This window comes from Bos indicus, chromosome 17 (genome assembly GCF_029378745.1).
Source record: "Bos indicus isolate NIAB-ARS_2022 breed Sahiwal x Tharparkar chromosome 17, NIAB-ARS_B.indTharparkar_mat_pri_1.0, whole genome shotgun sequence".
NCBI lineage: Eukaryota > Metazoa > Chordata > Mammalia > Artiodactyla > Bovidae > Bos > Bos indicus.
Window position 1 is genome coordinate 68,044,114 of NC_091776.1, and position 22,641 is coordinate 68,066,754.

General features: G+C 46.1%; 1 protein-coding gene across 4 annotated transcripts in view; it reads right to left on the bottom strand.

The window, feature by feature from the left end:
- Positions 1–1,116: 1,116 nt before the first annotated feature.
- Positions 1,117–22,641, bottom strand: part of CHEK2 (checkpoint kinase 2) — a 38,409-nt gene continuing 16,884 nt past the window's right edge. For all 4 annotated transcript variants that reach the window (XM_070769774.1, XM_070769773.1, XM_070769772.1 and 1 more), the window contains 8 exons: positions 16,628–16,689; positions 14,300–14,399; positions 12,119–12,205; positions 11,043–11,206; positions 10,700–10,815; positions 9,427–9,512; positions 5,229–5,309; positions 1,117–4,142 (listed from right to left, as the gene is read on the bottom strand). In XM_070769774.1, the coding sequence (XP_070625875.1) occupies positions 4,053–4,142; positions 5,229–5,309; positions 9,427–9,512; positions 10,700–10,815; positions 11,043–11,206; positions 12,119–12,205; positions 14,300–14,399; positions 16,628–16,689 (786 nt within the window). In that variant the 3' untranslated portion in view covers positions 1,117–4,052. The remainder of the gene's footprint in view (positions 4,143–5,228; positions 5,310–9,426; positions 9,513–10,699; positions 10,816–11,042; positions 11,207–12,118; positions 12,206–14,299; positions 14,400–16,627; positions 16,690–22,641) is intronic.

Sequence of the window (22,641 nt, forward strand, 5' to 3'; positions counted from 1 at the left end):
GCGTCGCCGCGGCGTCTCACACTACCCCCCGCCGCGCACGCGCCGCGCACGCTCCCCGCGCGCCTCCGCGCGTGCCCCCGACCGCGCACGCGCGCACTCGCCGCGCCCCCGCCCCCCGAAGCCTGACGCCCTCCGGTCCCGGCCCCGCTCTTCCCAGCTTCGCGCCCACCCCCTCCGCACCCGTCCGGCCAGGCCCAAGCGCTCGCTGTTCTGAGCTGGGCGCAGCCGCCTGCCGCACTGCGGACGACGCCAGACCAGGCCCCTCGTAGCATTACCCCTTTTAAAAGCTTCACCTGCTTGGACTTGAAGCGGTGGTCTACCCCAAGAGGGAATTACCCCCAAGAAGTGTGAGGTGAAGGACACCGCTAAGGTGATCGAGATCCCCATCGCGGTGGTCTGTGAGCACGTGCGTGAACTTAAGCGGCACAATTGGATGTCTGTGCCTCTGGAAAAGCCACACTCAACGGAGAAACTTGAGTTCGAGTCCCGCATCTCCACTAACCTTTACCTGATTAAGGTCAGGTCTCCAGAAGCCTGTTTTTCCTTAATGGGGAAGGTTTAACAACTAAGGCAAGTCAGAGGACTTGAAGAAATCCAGATAAAATATCAATACCGCACCTAGTACTTTTATCAAGTGGTAAACTGGTGACAAAAACCTCTTAAGTAATTTTATGATCAAAAATCAAGGTCTCTTGAAAAGGGAAATTTCCGTTCAAGTCTTGCCTCCACTTCTTGCCAACTGGGAAATCTCTAAACCCGTAAAGCGAGGAGGGGCAGTAACGCCTCACAGGGCTGAAGTGAGCTTTCTGAGGAAGCACACGTGTCTGAGCACCATGCCTGGCACAGAGCAAGCTCTCCAAGTTTCAGTGGTATAATTCCAGCCCTGTCCTTCCAAGACTCCTAAAAGTTTAATGAAGGGGGCTCTGCTCCCAAACCCTGTGGTATAATTAGCTGGGAGGGGGTTCTCTCAACCTTGAGGCTGGAGGGACTCTTAGTTCCCACATCTTCACTTTCCATCCTTTGCCCCAAACCTCTCCCAAAACCCTGAAGTTGGCACAAAAACAACAGCAGTTGTTTAGTTTTCTCTACTTAAAAAGAAGAGTGTCCAAGGGTCTCTTAGAGTTTGCAAATGGTTGAATTTATTAGTCTGGCCTCTTCCAGACACAAGTGACCAAACAATGAAAAAAATTAATTTGTTTTTTAATTTAAAAAAACTCAACCTGAAGTAAATCAACTAAGGGAACAAATCAAAGTCCTTGTTGGTACCTCACTGAAGGGATAGTTGGATCCACGTACTCAAACAATAAGCTCAGTCATTCCACATCTCAGCTCTGCTTCTGTCTGTGATGACTTCATTCTCATGCAGTTCTCCCCAGTGTCCCAGGCACCTCCCAGCTCACACCTCTACCATGGTAGGGTGAATAATGGCCTCCAAAGGTGTTCTCGTCCTAACTTATGATTTATGAATGTGACTTTACATATTCACAGCAGGAACTGTTTCCCAGTAGTTCCAGCCAAAGGCTTGGGTTTTCTTTCTTTAGGGCCCCTTTGGGTCACATGCATCTGCCTGAGCCTATCACAGCAAGACTGGCCAGAATGGATCATATGGAGCCCCTCTAGGAAGGGAGTGGGGTCAGCCCTGCCAGGACACGGGTGGGTGGGGCAGGTGGAAAAAGGGACCCCCCCCCACCCCTTCTAATTGCTCCTACTAATGTTGCCATCCTAGCTCCATTTCCTAATGTTTTAGTCCTGTGCCCATCTCCAGCTGGGTAGTCAGTGGGAGGAGCTCTACCAGGGGAGAGGCCTCTAGGGACCCCTTTGGCTTCTTAGGTACCATCTCGCCTTCCCGCTATGAACTCATGGGATAGGGGAAAAGAATTCCCCCCTAAAGAAAAGTGGAGTATGAGGTTAAGAAGTGGAAGTGGATGCTTGGTATCCCCAGATCAGCAGTTGATGTCTCATTAATGAGTATATGTTTCCTCTGGCTGCTGTAACAAATTACCACAATCTGGGTGGCTTAAAACAATACACATTTATTCTGTTAAGTCTGGAGGTCAGAAGTCTAAAATCAGTTTCATGTGACTAAAGTCAAGGTGTAAAGTAAAAGCAGTGGTTCCTTCAGGGGGGCTGTGAGGAGAGAATCCACTTCTTTGCTTTTGGTCAGCTGCTAGCGACTGCCTGTAGCCCATGGCTTGTGGCCTCTTCCTCTGTTTTCAAAGAATACCACTCCCTCTCTTCTGACCCTTGACTCCCCCTGTGTCCCTCTTAAAAGGAACACTGTGATGACACAGGCCCACTTTGATAAAACAGGATAACCTTCCCATCTCAAGATCCTTCACTTAATCACACCTGCAAAATCTCTTTTGCCATGAAAAAGGAACATATTCATAAATTCTGGGGATTAGGATAAGAACATCTTTGGAGGCCATTACCCATGGTAGGTGTAATCAGAGAGTGCACTGAAAATAGAGAAGGGCTGGTTGACTACCCCAGAGGGAAAGATGCCCTAAGAAACCACAGCCTTCACATTAAGTATTCAAATGAGCTGAAACCCATCTAACTTGGCAATCTCTGCCTCATTCCTTTAAATATGCAAACCACCTAAATCCCCATCTAGCCCTCAGCAACAGGCCAGCCAAGCCTCAGAATGCCTACACACCCTTTTAATTTCCATTGCCAACCACCACCCTCACTGCCTGGGGCAACAGCTGTGTGCCCCTGACCCTCCCCTGGCTGGCTCAGCAGTAGCATCCAAACCAAGGCACTCAACTTATGGCATGGTCAGCAGGCTACAATGTGGCCTAGCATCAATCAGCCAAAGTGACCAGAGAAGCAAATTCAGTGCATCGGAAGGAGACAAGAGGAGCCAGCCATTAGAACTGCCCGGGCTCCTGATGGCCTCCCAGGCCCAGCCCTCTGTAAGGGCAAAACAAATCTTTTCCGTGAAGTAATTTGAATGGGCCTCTGTTCCTTGTCCCCAAGATGTCCCAACTTCCACAGATTATGGGGTTGTATCCACCCATCATGATTGAACATACCAGTATTCAAGATTTAGACATCAGTCTCACATGAGTTTTGTCTGTGAGTCTACATCCCTGAGTCTCATCAAATAAGGGACAGAGGAGATAGGGAACATGAATTTGAGTCAGGAAGCCCTGGACTGGGTCCCAGCTCTGCCACTTCCTAGCTGTGTGACATTGAGTAAGTCACCTCACTTCTTCAGTCTGGGTTCCCCACTTATAACATGATGGTAATCAGAGGACCTAGCACACTGAATCACTAGACAAGACCAACCAAGGCAGGCACTTTACATAGGGTCTTCTTGGTCATCATTGGGTCAACATGACAAGTCCACATGCCTTATTTACATTTCAAACAGTCAATGTTTCTGGTCTTTTTCCTATAATCAGGAAGTTTTTGATTTTCACAACTTCTCTGGGTCTGTGGTTTTAGGGACCATGAGGGTAAGAATGGGACTCTAACCATGGGGGAATTCCCTGGTGGTCCAGAGGTTAGGACGTCATGATTCAACTGCAGGGGGCACAGGTTTGATCCCTGTTTGGGGAACTAAGATCCTGAAAGCTGTGCAGCCAAAAAAATAAAAATTGAATTTAAAAAATTAAAATAAAAAACACAAAAGTGGGCCATGGTATGTGCACCAAAGTACCAACTGTCTGGTAAAGACTGGCAACCAGCCACTTTCAACAAACCCCACCCTGACTTGCTGTGCCCCTCCCCCTGCACCTTTCTAAGGGGTCTTTAGAATTTGTACGCAGCTCACCCAGGGACGTATCCTCAGAAACATGTCTAGTTACAGCCAAAGTAGAAGCACCAGAAGTACACGTATCAGATACACACTAAAGGCATGTAGCTAAGAGCTGATCAACACGCAGAAGCACAAAGCCCAGGTTCCATCACATTTTGAATTGTGTGTCAATGGTTGTGGAAAAGCAGCCGTCCCATAATGAAATACAAACTATACAAAACATATTTAAAGAAAATGGCAGCAGAGGGGTTCAAGAAGGTACGCTTCTTTCGTGGTCCACCAGTGTTCACGAGACAGCCGCGCACACAGCCAGGCGCTTCGTGGGGTCGGCACTCTCTGCTTCCCCTTCAGGAAGCCGCTTTCGACTTGTGGAAGGCTGCAAGTAAAGGAAAGGGGAGAGATGTTCAAAGAAAACCTCTGGCTTTGTCACAATTATCAGTTTCCCAATATGCTTCCAGTAATCTTGGAGAACTTCATGTGAACCTTCTAGGACCAAGAATACTGATTGTCCTCATTGGCTCTGAACCCCTACCACACCCCTCCCCAACTCACACACGTTTATTGGACTGACATCTCTCTCCCTTGGGGCCTCCAACCACTCAACGATGCGTATTGAAAGTAAGCTGCAGGGACTTCCCCTGCTGGTCCAGTGGTTAAGCATCCGTGCTTCCACTGCAGAGGGCACAGGTTCAATCCCTGGTTGGAGAACTAAGATCCTATATGCCATGTGGTGCAGTGAAAAAAAGAAAACAAGGAAACAAGCAGCATAACCAGCCTCCTCTTGGTTGTCTTCTCCTGACCTTTTCATGTGTTTTCCCATTTACAGAATTGTCAGGGACCGACGGGAAAATGAATGTTACCGAAAGAAGGCTGGACAGAAATGAACAGATATTAACATATATACAAAGAACTTCAGAGGAATAAGACTATAGTCAATAAGTTATCAATCACTCCCCCAAATTTTTAAATTTTCAACAAATTTAAATCTGAGCCTCTAATACAGTCTTCCAATGTGGCTCAGTGGTAAAGAATCCACCAGCAATACAGGAAACGCTGGTTGGATCCCTGGGTCAGGACAATCAACTGGAGGAGGAAATGGCAACCCACTCCAGTATTCTTGCTGAAAATATCCCATGGGCAGAGGAGTCTGGTGGGCTACAGTTCATAGGGTCACAAAGAGTCAGACGAGACTTAGCAACTGAGCACGCACACAATCTTGCCTTACAGGAGACTTTTGAATAATGACCCTCACCTGTGCTTCTCTAATTCATAAAACATATTCTTCATTATTAAATCTTCTAAATGTATCAGAGCAGATCAAGCTGAAACAAAGTATCTACGACATTACTCCTTACAAAAAAATGTTAAGCAATTGGAGCTGAAAAGACTATTCAAGCTCTTCCTCCTCCACTCATGGGCTCCTTAAACTTAGCCTACATTTAATGACCATCATCCAGAATACCTGGGCAGGGACCTGGGTCACAGCCATCAACTTATCTTCTTCAGAAAGCAAGTTGTTAAATTTTCTCTTCATGTCCTCATCCTGTGAAGAAATGGAAAACCTAAATAGGCTGTGAATGTGGGAAAGAAAGCTCCTAAAAGGCAGGGCCAGGATGCTCCCAGAAACAGAGAAGTGGGCTAAGATGGGGGTGCAGGGGAGAAAACAGAACAGTCTAATCAGCAGTCAACACCCAGTCAACATGGGCTCAACCAAATCCATACACCCTAAGCGCTCCAGGTGGGTCAGAGAGAACCACAGACCCCAGTGGTCAAATACTTTCAGAACAAGCGTCCCAGATCCTGAGAAATGGCAATCAGGAAGCCAGATACCGGGGTTGGCTCCATGCTGCTCCACACATCTTTCCAATAAGTGCCCCCTCCCACTGCCAACAATGAAGCATGTTACCAGGGCCACCCTAACAAAGCAACCCTGCACCCTAGAAAATTCAGCAAGCAAGCACTGTACGAGTTGTAAGAAGGATGGCAAGCACACAGTACCCCAGAGTTAATGAGAAGAAAAAGTGAACAGGTGCTTCCTGCTGCTAGAGATGGAAATGAAGGGGTGGGGCAAGGCACGTAGACACCCCTGCCCACCTCCCAAGATGTTCACTTCTGCAGGGCTTAAGGATTTGCCAGCCAGGAGAGGTGGCCTGGTGTCGCTTCCCCCTTCAGAAAGGTAAGATGCCACATGATTAGGAATGTGGACTTTGGGGCTAGCCGAAAGCTGAGCTCAGCCATTGCAAGTAGCACGTTTAGAATAGAGTCCCAGAGCAGCTCGTTTCCAAATCCCCGTGTACCTTCCCATCCCAGCCCACCCCCACTCCTCCCACTGTGTATTGGCATACACAGTGCACCATGGGGTATGGGGGCGATGAAGAACCAAGGAGGGAAGGCCTTCAACATTCAGCAATTCGACTGCAGAAAACTTAGTGCACAGCGGTCAGTTTACCTGTTCTACATGTCAGTTCAGTTCAGTTGCTCAGTCATGTCCAACTTTTGCGACCCCACGGACTGCAGCAGGCCAGGCCTCCCTGTCCATCACCAACTCCTGGAGTTCACTCAAACTCATGTCCATTGAGTCGGTGATGCCATCCAACCATCTCATCCTCTACATTTAGCGGCTAGAATCACCTGCTTCTATCACTCTGTTTATTGAGCTACTCAGTGTACCTCCCCATTGTCCAAGCACCAAGTTCATCCACACTCTCCTCTAGGATCTCACTTCTCAGGCAAGGCCACCCTCAAAGGTCCAGCCCTTATTTCCTCCTACACCTGCTCGCCTCCACCAGGCATGCCCTCTGTGCCTTCCTGCCCACCCAACTCACCCACCTCACCCACCTCCCTCTTCCACCCAGTGAACAGTTACGAGGACCCTTGGGTGCCAGGCACCATAGTAAGCACAGGGGCCTCTGTATCAGAGGGGCTCAATGCTGAAAATGTTATTCGTTCGTCATTATGGCAACTGAATTGTGACTGTTATGGCTGAATTGTATCCCCTCCCCCTTTCCCCACTTACATATTGAAGCCCAACCCCCAGTATTGTGACTACTTGGAGACAGGGCCTTTGCACAGATAATTAAGTTAAAATGAGGTTCTTAGCTTAAATATAAGACATGACACCATACAACTCCTAGAGGAGAATAGAGGCAAAACATTCTCTGACATAAATCGTACTGATGTTTCCTTAGATCAGTCTTCCAAAGCAATAGAAATTAAAGCAAAAATAAATGAATGTGACCTTATCAAACTTACAAGCTTCCGTACATCAAAGGAAACCATGAACAGAACTGAAGGACAACCTATGAATTGGGAGAAAATATTTGCAAATGATGCGACAAGGGCTTAATTTCCAAAACATACGAACAGCTCATACAACTCAACAACAACAACAACAAAAACTCAGTCAAAAAATGAGCAAAACACATAAATAGATATTTTCTCCAAAGAAGACATACAGATGGCCAACCGGCACATCAAAAGATGCTCCATATGGCTAATTATTAGAGAAATGCAAATCAAAACTACAATGCAGTACCACCTCACAGGTTAGAATGGCCATCATTAAAAAGTCTATAAATAATAAATGCTGGAGAGGGTGTGCAGAAAAGGGAACCCTCCCACATTGTTGGCGGGAATATAAACTGGAGCAGCCACTATGGAAAATAGTATGCAGGTTCCTCAGAAAACTAAAAAATAGTTGCTATATGCTCCAGCATTCCCACTCCTGGGCATATATCTGCACAATGCAAGAATCCGCCTGCCAGTGTGGGAGACGTAAGAGACTTGGGTTCGATCCCTGGGTCCGGAAGTTTCCTTGGAATAGGAAATCGCAACCGGCTCCAGTATTCTTGCCTGGGAAATTCCATGGACAGAGGAGTCTGGCAGGCTGTAGTCCATGGGGCCACAAACAGTCCGACACAATGGAGTGACTGTGCACACACATACAATTCAAAAAGTTACATGCATCCCTAAACTGGACACTGTTAATGACAAGAAAGAATGACAAGATTCATATTCTTTGGACAAATAGTCCAGTGCCAGATCCACAAAACCATTTAGTTTCTTCAAAAATGTTGAATTTCCCAAAATAAAACCTAAACTGTCACTAACAGGTGATTTATGTGAGCAGTCGGCATCCTTGTCATCATTGAATGTTCACTCCAACTTTTGCTGGAAAAATAAAACATGGACAAAAGAGTATTCAAGTGAGACCCCTGTGGCAGGGCTGAACTTCACCTTTTCCTTGGCTGTTAACAATTTTCTTTTGAGACAAAAAGTGAAAGAAAAATGGGCTACACTTGTTTGTACATTTCGAGTGGATGTAAATCCTGTTCCCAGGCCTAACTGGCAAGCTCAGTTTTTTTCAAGACTAACAGCTCCTCCACCTCCATATCTGGCCCCCAGGAGTTTCCCTATTAAGGCATATGAAAAGAGCCAAGAGGAATGTTTTTCTTTTTCATCAAAATTAAGTCCCCACATGCAAAGGCACCCTTTGTTTCCAAATTCCTTTTCTCCAGGGTCCTGCAGTTTCAAATCTGTGTGGTCTATTAAGTGCTAAATCATCTGACAGTTTTTTTTTTTTTTTTTTTTTCTGGGGGGGAGGTGGGGTGGGGGGTCAGGGGGACTGCTGTTTCCAGGGCAACATCCCAAACATATACATCTACTTTTTTTTTTTTTTATTGTAGGGATTTCTTGTTCTCAACCTGAGCTGGCCTGAGCTGAGGGTTGGATGACAGAAAGAATAAGGACAGTCTTCCCAGAGCCCCAAAAGCACAGTGCTGAGACTGGATGGCCCCAGGAGTTCCTGGACTAGAAATTTCCAGAGTATCTGAGCCTCCAGCTCAAGCAACCTGGTTAAGTCCCCCATCCAACCCCACAAGTAACAGAGACCAACTGCAAGTTAACAGAAAGGAGTATGGCTGGCTGTGCTGAAAGGAACTCCACTTCACAGACCTGGCATCCATCAGAGAGCCTGCCCAAGGCTGCAGTGAATTCTAAAACCAAAGACTAGCCCAGCAGAGGCACAAAGGATTTCCAACTCTAGTATCTTGAATGAAGTCAACACATAATCTAATGGGAGCCACAACCCCTAGCAGGGACACAGAGGTAATGCAGACTTGAAAGGCGCAGGTGACAATCTGCTAAAAGCATGCTTGCTCACCATGAACAGGAAGTAGGACCCCCTCATACCTGATCACTTGAGCTTAAGAAATAGCCAGGTTCTCCCAGCGGGAGGCTGCTCCCCTCCTCCCACCCGCGTTTCCCTGATCTAAGGTTGAAGATGGCGAGAACGCAGCTCATCCCATCTGTCTGAGGTAAGGGGTTTGAGAGAAGAGAAGGGATGGAGGGATTGGAGCTACAACCACCTCTCAAAGGAACACAACTGAACTGCAGACTTGGAGAAGCCAAGAGGAACCAGGACAGGCCATAAGGAGAGCTTGTTCATCGAGGTCAAGCTGTAAAGGCTGCACACAAGTGCAAGACACCACACTCACACCCACAGACATAAACATGCACCTCCACCCACCTAAAGCTCAGTCTTGAAAAATGGCATTAGACCCAACCAAGCGAACGTATGTTTTCATCCTCTTCCCCATCTCGGGGACACAGTTCAGGGCTGCCTGGGTATTTCAGGCGGGCAGCCACCACCCCATACACACCTGAAGCCACGGGTGTCTTAAAGCCTCTTCTGTCGTAAAACGCGCCTTTGGATCCACTATCAACAACTTCTTGACGAGATCCAGAGCTAAAGCAGTAAGATAATTTGGCAAATCACAGTGAGAAGGATAAAAACATTAAATCAACAAAATGAGAGTGTGCCAGAATCACAGGCCAACATCCAGAAAGAAGAGAGAGGGGCTGAGGTCACAGTGAGTCAGCAGACAGAGCAGGCAGGGCCCCCTAGGCCTCCCCACTCTCAGTATTTGTCCAAAGACTTTAGAACACCAGGAATGCCATGATGGTCCCCATGGCTCCCTGCTCAGATATCACAACTTGACTCTCTGTTCCTGCTCCCCTTATTGGACTCAAGTTCAAACTAATTAAAGCTGAACTTCCCCCAGTTCTAAAACACTCAGGATGTTCAGCCAACTCTCTCTGAGACCCACGGAGTGATGGAGAGAGTTCCTCAGCCAGGGAGAGCTCTCTCCTAGGAATCGCAGGCTTGGCAGAAACAAAGCTGGACTGGCCAGCAACAAGTGGAGGCTGACTGTATATTGCAACAGTATTATTTATCAGATGTTCTGACACTTAGCACAATCATCTGTGTTACGTTGTTTGACATTTAGTTTTAGTTTTTACTTTTCCTTTTGAGAATTACAAAGTTACCCTTTTAAATTCTAAAACACAGAATAACAAGTTACATTTAGCTTTTGCTGTGCTTACTACTTCAAAGGAGACCTTGTAACTAAAAAGTTACCCATTATTTTGCACACTTAAATAGATACCAGGCACAGTGAGTATATTACATTTAACCCTCACAAAACCTCCTTAAAATAGAGGTTTATTGTGGCCTCTTTTGGAGAAGGCAATAGCACCCCACTCCAGTACTCTTGCCTGGAGAATCCCAGGGACGGGGGAGCCTGGTGGGCTGCCGTCTATGGGGTTACAGAGTCGGACACGACTGAAGCGACTTAGCAGCAGTAGCAGTGCCCTCTTTTACAAATAAACAAAAAGGAGACCCAGAGAGGTTAAGTAACTTGCCTAAGGTCACAAAGCTAAGAAGTAGCAGCCCCAGGACACAAGCCTACATCAGCCTGACTCTGGAGCCCAAGTTCCCAGTAACTTCCTTTGCTTCTAAAATGGTGCAAAAACTAACAGAAAATAAGAACAGGATTGACAGGAGAAAACATCACAGAATTTGAAAATAAACTCCCATCGCAGCACACACACATTTTAGCAAACCACAAATTCTGAACTCTTTCGTATCCATACCCTTCTCTGAGACCTCTGCCCAGACTTCGGGAATGAAGTTGCATTTTCCACTGGTGATCTGATCCTTCAATGACACTTGAGTCTTATGCTCAGAGAAAGGTGGATACCCACTAAGGCTTCATATTGGTAGAGAGAGAAAGGAAAAGAAATCAAGTGGCATTCTCAGTGGCATTCAGATATATCGATTTTTTTTCAGCATAATGAAAAATCAGGTATTGTTTTAAATCAATGGTCAAAAAAAAAAAGTGACCTAAATTAAACACAAACTCTCTAACTGGACACATTTTTTATTTCACCTTAATACCACCAACCACAGTCTGAAGCGATAAAAACTTTTTCTTACCAAATGAAAAGAATAACTCCTAAACTCCAGCAGTCCACAGCACGGTTATATCCAGCGGTTCCAAAGGAATTAAGAACCTCCGGAGCCAGGTAGGTGGGGGTACCACATAAGGTTCTCATCAGAGAGGTCTCCCCCAAAATCTTGGACTGCCCAAAATCAGTAATCTAAAGTAAGGACAAAAGGGCATCTCTTTTAATGTCATGAAATAAAAAGTAACATAGTCTGCCAATTCAAAAAAGACATGAAGGTTACAGTAGTTCCTAGCCTATGATTCATGCCACTGTTAATCTGGACTCTACACATTGTTTTCTTCGTAAGGTAATTTTAAAAAAATATTTTTATTTATTTCGCTCTTCTGAGTTTTAGTTGTAGCATCTAGTTCCCCAACCAGGGATCAAACCCCAGGCCCCCTGCGTTGGGAGAACAGAGTCTTAGCCACTGGACCCCCAGGAAAGCCCTGTAAGGTAATTTTAAATCCTGAAAGTTATTAAATTTTGCTTAAATAAAAATTCCTGAGCCAAGGAACTTTAAGGCTCAGGTTTTCTCCCAACTTAGATCTGTATTCTCTGTAACCTTACAAAAGGCTTATAACCCTTAACTGACACTCTAGAAGTCTAATAATTCCTGATTCTTCATAGACCCCAGTTTTTCAATGTTGGCTGAGGAGCTGGGGAAAAATACTTCACCTAGGTGCCACCTTCAGCAATTCTAAGGTGCAGGCTTGCTCTCGTTTTTTTTTTTTTTTTTCTTTTCTCTAAATCAACAGAGGATTCTCAAATGAAGCCAGGCTTGGGAAGTACTATCTTAGACAGAGGAAGACAGGGGATGTGTTTCTCCCATCTAGACTCTTCCTTCCTCTCTCTGAAGATGAAAGTGGCTTGTACACATGGAGCTGAATAAGTGCTCATTCGCATCTTCACTGGAGCAATACCACCTGGTTGCTAAAAGAACAGCTAAGAATGGAAAGGTCAAATTCCCTCCCTTTTTATGCTCCCACTTTTTACTTGATGAATTCGAAAACAGTTTCTGAACAGCAATCTACTGGAGTGGCCACATACAGAGCATAAATTTCTTACCTTTATAAGGCAGTCCTCCTTTGGAGATGACAGGAGAACATTCTCTGGCTTTAAATCCCGATGTATAATGCCATTTTCATGAAGGTACTACAGAGAGGAGTGACCTTTAGATTCATGGAGCAGGCGCGTGAGACAGACACACACACATCTTATAGCTGGATGAAATTATAACTCATGTTACGACCATATTCTCTCCCAAATCAGAAAACCACTGGATAAGTGGACTACTATTTACAAATTTGCTTGCAAGAAAATCTTTAAAAAGTAGAAAAATGAAAAAGGCAACTTATGACAGCAGACCTTTTATTTCACTCTTCAAGACAATAACTATTCCTTCATGTTAGCAGAAACAGAAGGTGTCAGCTTCAATAATAAAAATGCAACAGGTGACATAAAACATTTGGGGACTATTTAATCTATAAAAATTCTACCAAAATAGTGTATTTGTTGATTCCACTTCTGAGAATATTTTTAAAGGGACTCTACAAAGTACACATATGTAAATTATCTGAACACCTAGAGTTAACATATTCCTTGATGCAAGATCAGTCTTTGAAAACTTGATGACTGAAATAGAATGGTTTCTAAACATCATAAATAGAAGGATGTTTCTCTGTGTACTCATTTTTATATACCAAGTCATATTTCTTTAGGAAAAAAAGAATTTCCCACGTCCACTGATCTGAACTCAATTCACGTTAATATTCTTGGTATAAAGTTGGGAGCAAACCATTAAGGGCCTTCCCTGGTGACTCAGTTGATAAAGAACCTGCCTGCAATGCAGGAGACCCGGGTTCAATCCCTGGGTCAAGAAGATCCCCTGGAGAAGGAAATGGCACTGCACTTCAGTATTCTTGCCTGGGAAATTCCATGGTCAGAGGACCCTGATGGGCTACAGTCCACAGGGCCACAGAAGTTGGACACAACTTAGCAACTAAAGCACCACCACAAACCATGAAGAGAGTAAAACACTGGTTAGATTGATAAGAGCAGATACTACACGTTACACGTGATCTTAACCAACAGGCCGAGAAGTGATGTTTGGCAGAAACCAGCACAATTCTATAAAGCAATTATCCTTCAATTAAAAACTAAATTTTAAAAAATTAAAAACATAAAAATCACTGGTTAGGTGTTTGTGGGCTTTAGGTTTCTCTGGATATCCCTCTGGCCTACAGCAAAATACCTCCAAAACACTCATGTGCCTGCTGCAGCACTGAAATATACACATTATCATGTGTAAGCTCAGCTCAGTTCAGTCGCTCAGTCATGTCCGACTCTGTGTGACCCCATGGACTGAAGCACACCAGGCCTCCCTGCCCATCACCAATTCCTGGAGATTAGTCAAACTCAAGTCCTTTGAGTCGGTGATGGATCCAACCATCTCATCCTCTTTTGTCCCCTTCCCCTCCCGCCTTCAATCTTTCCCAGCATCAGGGTCTTCTCCAATGAGTCAGTTCTTTGCATCAGGTGGCCAAAGTATTGGAGTTTCAGCTTCAGCATCAGTCCTTTCAATGAATATTCAGGACTGCTTTCCTTTAGGATGGACTGGTTGGATACAGATAGCTAATGGAAAGTTGCTGTATAGCACAGGGGGGTCAGCCTGGTGCTCTGGGACAACCTACAGGGGGAGGGAGGGAGATTCAAGAGGGAGGGGACGTGTGTATACCTATGGCTGATTCATGTTGATGTATGATAAACCAACACAACATTGTAAAGCAATTATCCCCCCATTAAAAATAAATAAATGGGAGAAGAAAAAAAAAAAACAGGATGCTACAGATGAAGGAAACCCCTAGCACTGTGCCACGGGGGAGTGATTTATCCTCATACCTGCCCAGTTGCCTCCTCACCCCTGCCCCAGAGGTAAGGGGGATTTCTGCAAGGATCAGGCACAACAGAGATCCCTGCCCCCCATTAAAACCTCCTAGCTAAAGAGAAGCCATGTGGGACCGTGTGTTTATTTCTTTAACTTCCTTATTTCTTTTTTTTTTCTCTTAAACTTCACAGCAAGAACTTTCTCATCTGAGTCAAAGGGGTGGGGTGTTTTCGCCAAGAACAGAACAACCCACACACAGACTCTGCTCTCTGGGTTTTTATCCCTGGTGCCTCATTTTCTGCCAACTTGGAGAGTAACTCACCTAAAAGAAAGCTGTCAAAAGCACCGAGGGCTTCTCTTACCTGCACGGCCAGGAGCATCTGGTAAAAATAGAGCTTGCATGTGGCTTCTTTCAGGCGCTTATGCCCCACCACCCTGTCGAACAGCTCTCCTCCTTCCATTCTGAAACACACAGGCAAAGCAGGGGGTTCATTCCTAGAGGGAAACTCACTTGGAGGGAAGATAACAACACAAACAGAACAAACTCATCAAGACAAGTAAAGTGGTTTATGCACTCTCGGCTCCCATGTGTCAAGGCAATGAGGTAATTAGCCACATCCACAATAAACACGCGTCCGTCGGAAACTGAGGAGCAAGGAAAGATAGAGGAAGAGAGTGGCGGGCATTGGACATGCTTGGGGAGCTTTCAGAAAACCTGATGCAGTAGATCGGAAGCAGACTCCAGGGGTCTGCATTTTTACTGTGCACCCAGGCGGTTCTGAGACTGGTGTAGGGGAGAAAGCAGGAGCCTATGACCTGACAACTGGGTCTGAATTTCAGCTCCACCACGTCCCAGCTGAGGGACTTGGGGTGACTTATGCAACCTCTCTGAGCTTGTTTCTAAACCCCTTCAACAAATGGGGATAAAACCCCACCTACCTTGATGGCTGCTGTAAAAATTAAGAGATTAACTGCTGTGGGTAAAGCACCCGGCACAGTGGAGATGCTTGGCCAGATTATTCATCCCTCTGCAATCCAGTTCCCATTTCTGCCAAGTGGAGCTAAAGACAATAACTAACTTACCACTTCACTTATGTGACTTCCCTGGTGTCTCAGATAGTAAAAGCGTCTGCCTACAACGCGGGAGACTCAGGTTCGGTCCCTGGGTTGGGAAGATCCCCTGGAGAAGGAAATGGCAACCCACTCCAGTGTTCTTGCCTGGAAAAACTCAGGGACGGAGGAGCCTGATAGGCCCTAGTTCATGGAGTCACAAAGAGTCGGACATGACTGAGCAACTTCACTACTACAACTCACCACTAACTTGTACATAACCTGGATGACAGTTATGCAGGTTACATGAGTCAATCCCAGTGAAATGCTTACAGCAGGTTTTGGCTCATATTAAGTGTTTCATTAGTATCAGTTACTGCCATTGTATTATTACTACTATTATTAAACTATTTCTTTAAATTTATCTGACTGAGCCAGGTCCTAATTGCGGCACACGGGATCTTCAATCTTCATTGCAACATGTGGAATCTAGTTCCCTGACCAGGAATTGAACCCAGGCACCCTGCCTTGGGAGCACGGAGTCTTAGCCACTGGGCTACTGGGGAAGTCCCGAACTGTTTTAATGAGATCCAGTCAAATAATAAATCTCCTATTTCATAGCAACAGATATTCCCTTAAGCACTTCAAGGGCCGTCCAGTCTCTCCTAGCGCAATGACTGGCCTGCTGTTTACTCTATAATCTTTATGATCAGCCAGCACGGCCACTGTTGGCCACTCAGGAGTAAGGCCCAGCCTGTCTGCCATGACGGCCAGTCCCAGAAACACTGCGCACTTAGGCAGAATGGACACCAAGGCAGGCCTCTTTCAGGAATGAGACGGTAAATGATTTTAATCACACCAAGTACAGCTGCAAGTACACCAGCGCCTGAAAGATATTCAGGTGTCACCCTGGTGCAGTGATCCTGAGCAACGAGGGCCACCCAGGTTCTTTCAGAGTATAACACGCACCTGTGTTTGAGCACCATGCGTGCCACATGCTCCGCTGGAGGCCTTCCAGCCCTCAGAGCATTTGATCCTTATGACTGCACAGGGAGCTATCGTTATTACTTAACACTAGGAATGTGAAACTCAGGTGAAATCAACTAACCCATGGGTAGACAGCTGCTGCTGCTGCTGCTGCTGCTAAGTCACATCAGTCGTGTCCGATTCTGTGCAACCCCATAGACGGCAGCCCAACAGGCTCCTCTGTCCCTGGGATTCTCCAGGCAAGAACACTGGAGTGCGTTGCCATTTCCTTCTCCAATGCATGAAAGTGAAAAGTGAAAGTGAAGTCGCTCAGTCATGTCCGACTCTTCTCGACCCCATGGACTGCAGCCCACCAGGCTCCTCCATCCATGGGATTTTCTGGGCAAGAGTACTGGAGTGGGTTGCCACTGCCTTCTCCAGGGGAGACAGCTAGTCACCAGCAAAGTGGGCTTCAAACCCAGGCCTCAGATCCACCTGCCTTTGGAAACACTAGAGTGATTTTTAGAATTCATACTAACCTCATGTGCTTGTTTTACGGGCCACCCCCCACATACACACGCTGAGAGTCCCCAGGATGAGAAATGCAGGCCAGCATTAGACCCTTTGGTTGGTTTATAAGCATTTAAATGGAAACAAAAAAGTTTGCTACTTACAATTCCAAAACAATATAATAATCTTCAGCATCAAAAAAGTCTTTAATCTTGATGATACAAGGCTAAAAGGGGGAAAAGAGAAAAAATAGTTAAGAAGCTCCCCAAGAGGAGAAGTACAAGAGCAGAACTCGGGACACCCACCCAAGGTGTCAAGGAGGCCAAGACCAGGCATCTGGTCCTTGCCTCAGGACTCTCTGCAGTTCATGCAGGGGAGGAGCGTGCGTGTGTGCTCAGCCGCTTCAGTGGAGTCTGACTCTATGCAGCCCCATGGACTGTAGCCTCCCGGGCTCCTCTGTTCATGGGATTCTTTTCATTCATGTTCATTGCCATGGCCTCCTCCAGGGGATCTTCCTGATCCAGGGGTCGAATCTGCATCTCTAAAGTCTCCTGCATTGGCAGGTTGGTCCTTTACCCCTAGCACCACCTGGGAAGCCCGCAGGGGAGGAGACAGAACTCTAGCTTGCTCCTTTGTGAGCACACACAATAAACTCTCTGCCCCACCAAACTAACAAGGGCGCGGTCCATGCTTCACACTTAACGCTGGCGCCAAGGCTGGAAGGCCAATCTCTTCCCAGCCTTCCTCCTCCGTCCCAGAGCACAGGGACTCAAGGACACCTAAGAAACCAGGGAGCCTGACAAGGAGCGCGAGTAAAGGAAGCCCAGGTTGGGGGCCCAGCCATGCTGCCAGACAGCAGGGCCATTCAACTAAGGCAACTGGCACCGCAGGGCAACCCATGAGACAAGACCCTCCATTTTCCAAGGAAGAGGGCAATTCTAGTTTCAGAAGAACTCAAAAGCACATACGTGCGGTGGAGGAGAGAGAGACACACACCGTGGCTGACAGTCTGTGACCTCTGATCAATGCTGGGTGCATTTGCTAAAGAACAAGGGAGAACCGTACAGTACATCTAATGCATATAACACCCCTATTGTTTTCTCTAGTACAAAGGATGGATGGTAAAGCTAGTGGTCAGGGTAGATACAAGAAGTGGTAAGGATCAATGACATACACTCCTTCCCACCAGGGAAAAGGATTCTGGCTATGTCAATCAAAAGGAAGAGAGTGGGAAGATTTTTAGACTGTATTTATTTTCTCATCAAAATCTCGGTTTTTATTGGCATATCTATTCACTTTAGATTTTTCAACTTTCGATTAAAAAGAGCAACACCCACCAGAGTGATTTTCCTGCAAAGCACATTTCATCCCTTCCATTGCTGATTAAAATCCTCCAAGTGATACCTCCCCACCATGAACTGTTGGTGGAGAATGGACGCCCCACCACCTCCCCCAGCACGGTGGATCTTGGAAACACAACGCCAAGTGGAAAGGGCAAATCTCGAAACGCTTTTTTGAGTATGAGGTATATTCGACAGTATGATCAGGTTTCTTCGTTCTTAAACTCACAGCAAGTTCAAATGTGTTCATCCTACCAGTTCGCTTTACCACTTACACTTTACTTTACATGTGTCGGATATTATATAATTTTAAATTATTTTAATGCAGAAAGGGAGAAGAGTGAGAGGAGGGAAGGAAGGAAGAAAATAGAAATCCTTCAGCACCTTGCAGCCGAGAGGCTGCAATCCAACTTCTCAGCAGGGGTTACCAAGACCTTCCAGACCCAGCCTCCTCCTGCCCCCACTACCCCCCAGCCTCATCTCCTTCTGCCCATCCCAAATATCCTCCTCTCCAGGCCACAGAACTCCCCATCCACCCCAGGCTCTCTCCCCATGTCACATCTTTGCTCACACTACCCTCCAGCCTGGTGATCCAGCCTTCTGGCCACATGTGGCCTCAGGTATCAAGCCCCAGCTCAAAGTCCCCTTGGATTTTTTTTTTTTTTTTGGCACACCACACTCTGTAGCATGTGGGTCTTAGTTCCCCAATCAGGAATCAAACCTGTGTCCTCTGGATGGCAGATTCTTAACCATGGGACCACCAGGGAAGTCCCCCCACTTCCACAGTTTGGATCCACACTTTCTGCAGTAGTACTCATCTGTGTGGCCCCACAAGGAAATTGATACCCAACAGAAGTCTTTCACCAGGTACTGCATGGGCTAAGTCAACGAGTCAGTCTTATTTTTATCTTCCTAGGACCAACATTCAACAGAGCAGCTGGCACACGGGGGACACTCATATGCTGTCAAGTTTAATACCATCAGCATCAATAACAGACACAACCACCCACTGAGGGTGGGTCCTGCTGGCCACGTTTTGGTCACGGATTCTACAGCCATGGGGTCAGGCTGACAGTAAACCATTTCCACCTCTCCTTACCCGTGATCACTGTATACTTGGCTCTGCAGGACCACCTGTTACTGTCACGATAATGGAAACACCAAATATTCACTGTAGTATTACATTAAGAGGAACAGAAAAGAGACCTGAGGGACTTTCCTGGAGGTCCAGTGGTTAAAAGTTCGTGCTTCAGGGGTGAGGGTTTGATCCTTGGTTGGGGAACTAAGATCTTACATGCCACATGGCCGAAAATAAAAATAAATAAAAAGAAAAATGAGAGCTAAAGTGAAGAGGAACTAAGGAGCCTCTTGATGAAGGTGAAAGAGGAGAGTGAAAAGGTTGGCTTAAAGCTCAACATTCAGAAAACTAAGATCATAGCATCTCCTCCCATCACTTCATGGGAAATAGATGGGGAAACAGTGGAAACAGTGTCAGACTTTATTTTTAGGGGGCTCCAAAATCACTGCAGATGGTGATTGCAGCCATGAAATTAAAAGACGCTTACTCCTTGGAAAGAAGGTTATGACCAGCCTAGATAGCATATTCAAAGGCAGAGACATTACTTTGCCAACAAAGGTCTGTCTAGTCAAGGCTATGGTTTTTCCAGTAGTCATGTGTGGATGTGAGAGTTGGACTGTGAAGAAAGCTGAGCGCCGAAGGATGGATGCTTTTGAACTATGGTGTTGGAGAAGACTCTTAGTCCCTTGGACTGCAAGGAGATCCAACCAGTCCATTCTAAAGGAGATCAGTCCTGGGTGTTCTTTGGAAGGAATGATGCTAAAGCTGAAACTCCACCTCACGTGAAGCGTTGACTCATTGGAAAAGACTCTGATGCTGGGAGGGATTGGGGACAGGAGGAGAAGGGGACGACAGAGGATGAGATTGCTGGATGGCATCACCGACTCGATGGACGTGAGTTTGGGTAAACTCCGGGAGTTGGTGATGCACAGGGAGGCCCGGCATGCTGGGATTCATGGTCGGACACAACTGAGTGACTGAACTGAACTGAACTGAAAATTCTCTTATAACAGAAAGACAACAAGCTATTATTGTTGATAAGCCAAGAAACAGCGGTTTATGCATTAATAAATCACGTAGAAATAACGGAGGTAAATTCTTCTTTAAAAAAAGCTGAAAAAAATTTTAAATGCAGGAAGGCGATTAGTAAAGAAGTAAAGCTGCTGTTTATAAACCTTTTAGCACCATCTGACTCTAGAATATAGAATATACACCTGTGACATCTTTTTCTTTTGGCCGCGAGGCACACGTGCTCTTAGTCCCCTGACCAGAGATCGAACCCTTGTCCCCTGCAGTGGAAGCGCAGCGTCTTAACCACTGGACCGCCAGGGAAGTCCATAATAAAATGAAAAGAAAGGCAGAAGAAAAGACACACACATGGAAAAGGAACAGGAGAGGAAGGACTGGGAACTGCTTGGTCTGGGAATGGGGGGTGGCCAGAGCCAGCATGCACTGTCTCCAGTCCCCACCAGCTCTAGAGCCACAGGCTGCAGCTGTCACAGCTGAAGTGTCTCAGAAACCAGAGGCCACCAACCCAGACCCTCCACTTAGGTCCTACAGGGCAAAGGGTAGGGAATTGCAGATCACTGTCATGCCCCCAGTGTGTTTCCTGTGCTGAGAGCTTTGTGTGCGTGCTCAGTCACTCAGTCATGTCCGACTCTTTGAAACTCTATGGACTATAGCTCACCAGACTCCTCTGTCCATGGGATTCTCCAGCCAAGAATACTGGAGTGGGTTACCATTTCCCTTCTCCAGGGGATCTTCCTGACCCAGGGATAGAACCTGGCTCTCTCCAGTGTGTCCTGCACTGCAGACAGATTCTTTACCACTGAGCCACCTGGGAAGCCCTGAAAACTTTAGAAGCACATATTCAAGTCTCATTGACCTTTGAGGTAAGTATCCTACGGTCTCCAGGAACAGACAAGGGAGCAGAAGCTCTGCAAAGTGAAATGACCTGCTCAGAACAAGGGATGGGAACTCAGGTCTGTCTCCCCACTAGACTAAAGCCATGTAAGAGGAGAGATGGCCAGGTCTATCTGTGCTGACTGCCTGGGGCCTAGAAAACAGGCTGGCACCATAAACATTTGACAATTGATAAATCAGTGCCTGACTCTAAAGGCCAGGGTCTACTGGACTTTATACTAGGCTCTACTCACTGTCCCCAAACATCCAAATGCGCTCATGTGCCCATCTCTACTTCCCAAGGGCTCCCAAGTGCCCTTGTAAATTGCCAACAAAAATCTCCAAGGATCTTTTTTAGAGTTTTAAATTCCTCTCCTCTGCAGCAGATATCGGATTTATATAAATGTTATGCTTGGGGATCTTCTGACATCAGAGAAAATTCTCTGAGGATTCTAAGTGTTTATCTTTGGGGGATGTTTGAAGCAACCCCACCCTGGTAAATTAGAGGGCTCCTCTCTTTAACGAGATTCCAGATCCCATGGAAAAAAGGAGGCAAAGGCAGGGAAGTGGTAGAAGTTGCAAGGCATTAGAAGAAAGCCAAGCAGGAAGCTCGGCCACTCACATTCTCATGGGTCTTCAGAACCACCACAAATTCTAAAGGAACCTACTGAATTGTTGTGTCCACGTGATGTTCTCAGTTTCTATTTGTTGTTAGGAGGATCTGACCAGTTCAGAGAAGGGAGAAGAAATCTTTTGTAGTTCAGAAGTTAAGAACCAGAATCAGACAATCCAGGGGTCCCCAACCCATGGGAACTGGGGCCACACAGCAGGAGCTGAGTAGTGGGCAAAGGAGCAGTTTCACTTGTACTTATGGCTGCTGCTAAATCGCTTCAGTCGTGTCTGACTCTGTGCGACCCCAGAGACAGCGACCCACCAGGTTCCTCTGTCCCTGGGATTCTCCAGGCAAGAACACTGGAGTAGGTTGCCATTTCCTTCTCCAATGCATGAAAGTGAAAAGTGAAAGTGAAGTCCCTCGGTCATGTCTGATTCTTCACGACCCCATATACTGCAGCCCACCAGGCTCCTCCGTCCATGGGATTTTCCAGGCAAGAGTACTAGAGCGGGGTGCCATTGCCTTCTCCGGTACTTTTGGCTGCTCCCCATCAATCAAATGACCACCCACTGGTTCTGTATTATGGTGAACTGTATCATGATTTCATTATATATCACAATGTAATAATAATAGAAATATAAAGTACATAATAAATGCAATGCACTTGAATCATCCTGAAACCAATCCTCCACTCACCCTGGAAGACTGGAGGTCTTATTTCAAGTTTAACTCATGTAGCTCACGACTACATGGGGGCCCATGAATTAATGAAGAAACACAGAAAGAAGAAAAAGGAAGATGTGAGGCGTCCCACTCGTCTTTCTTTCTCTTCTCACATCTTTAGACTCTTTCCACTGAGACAAGGTCATGATCGCACAAAAAAAGACAGGACCTCTGATACTCAGTGGGGCCAGAGACACCATTCAAACACCCAAGATGTTGTCATACTTATTGGGTATATTCTTGGATATATTTGATTTATTCCAACCAAGGTGAATGGAAATCAGCACCTCCCAAAGGTATTTAAGAGGTATGAAATTCAGGTATAATTAATGTACCAAAAGAAATTTAGCAGATTGACTATGTCTTTTGGTCCAGAACTAACTCAGTGGAAAAATAACATAATTAATGATAAAATCTTTGTATTGTCCTTTCAAAATTTTAGGGTAAAGCTCTTCCCAGCGTAACAGCTAAAACCATGCATGTATGCATACACACACGTAAACACACACAATTAAGGAACCC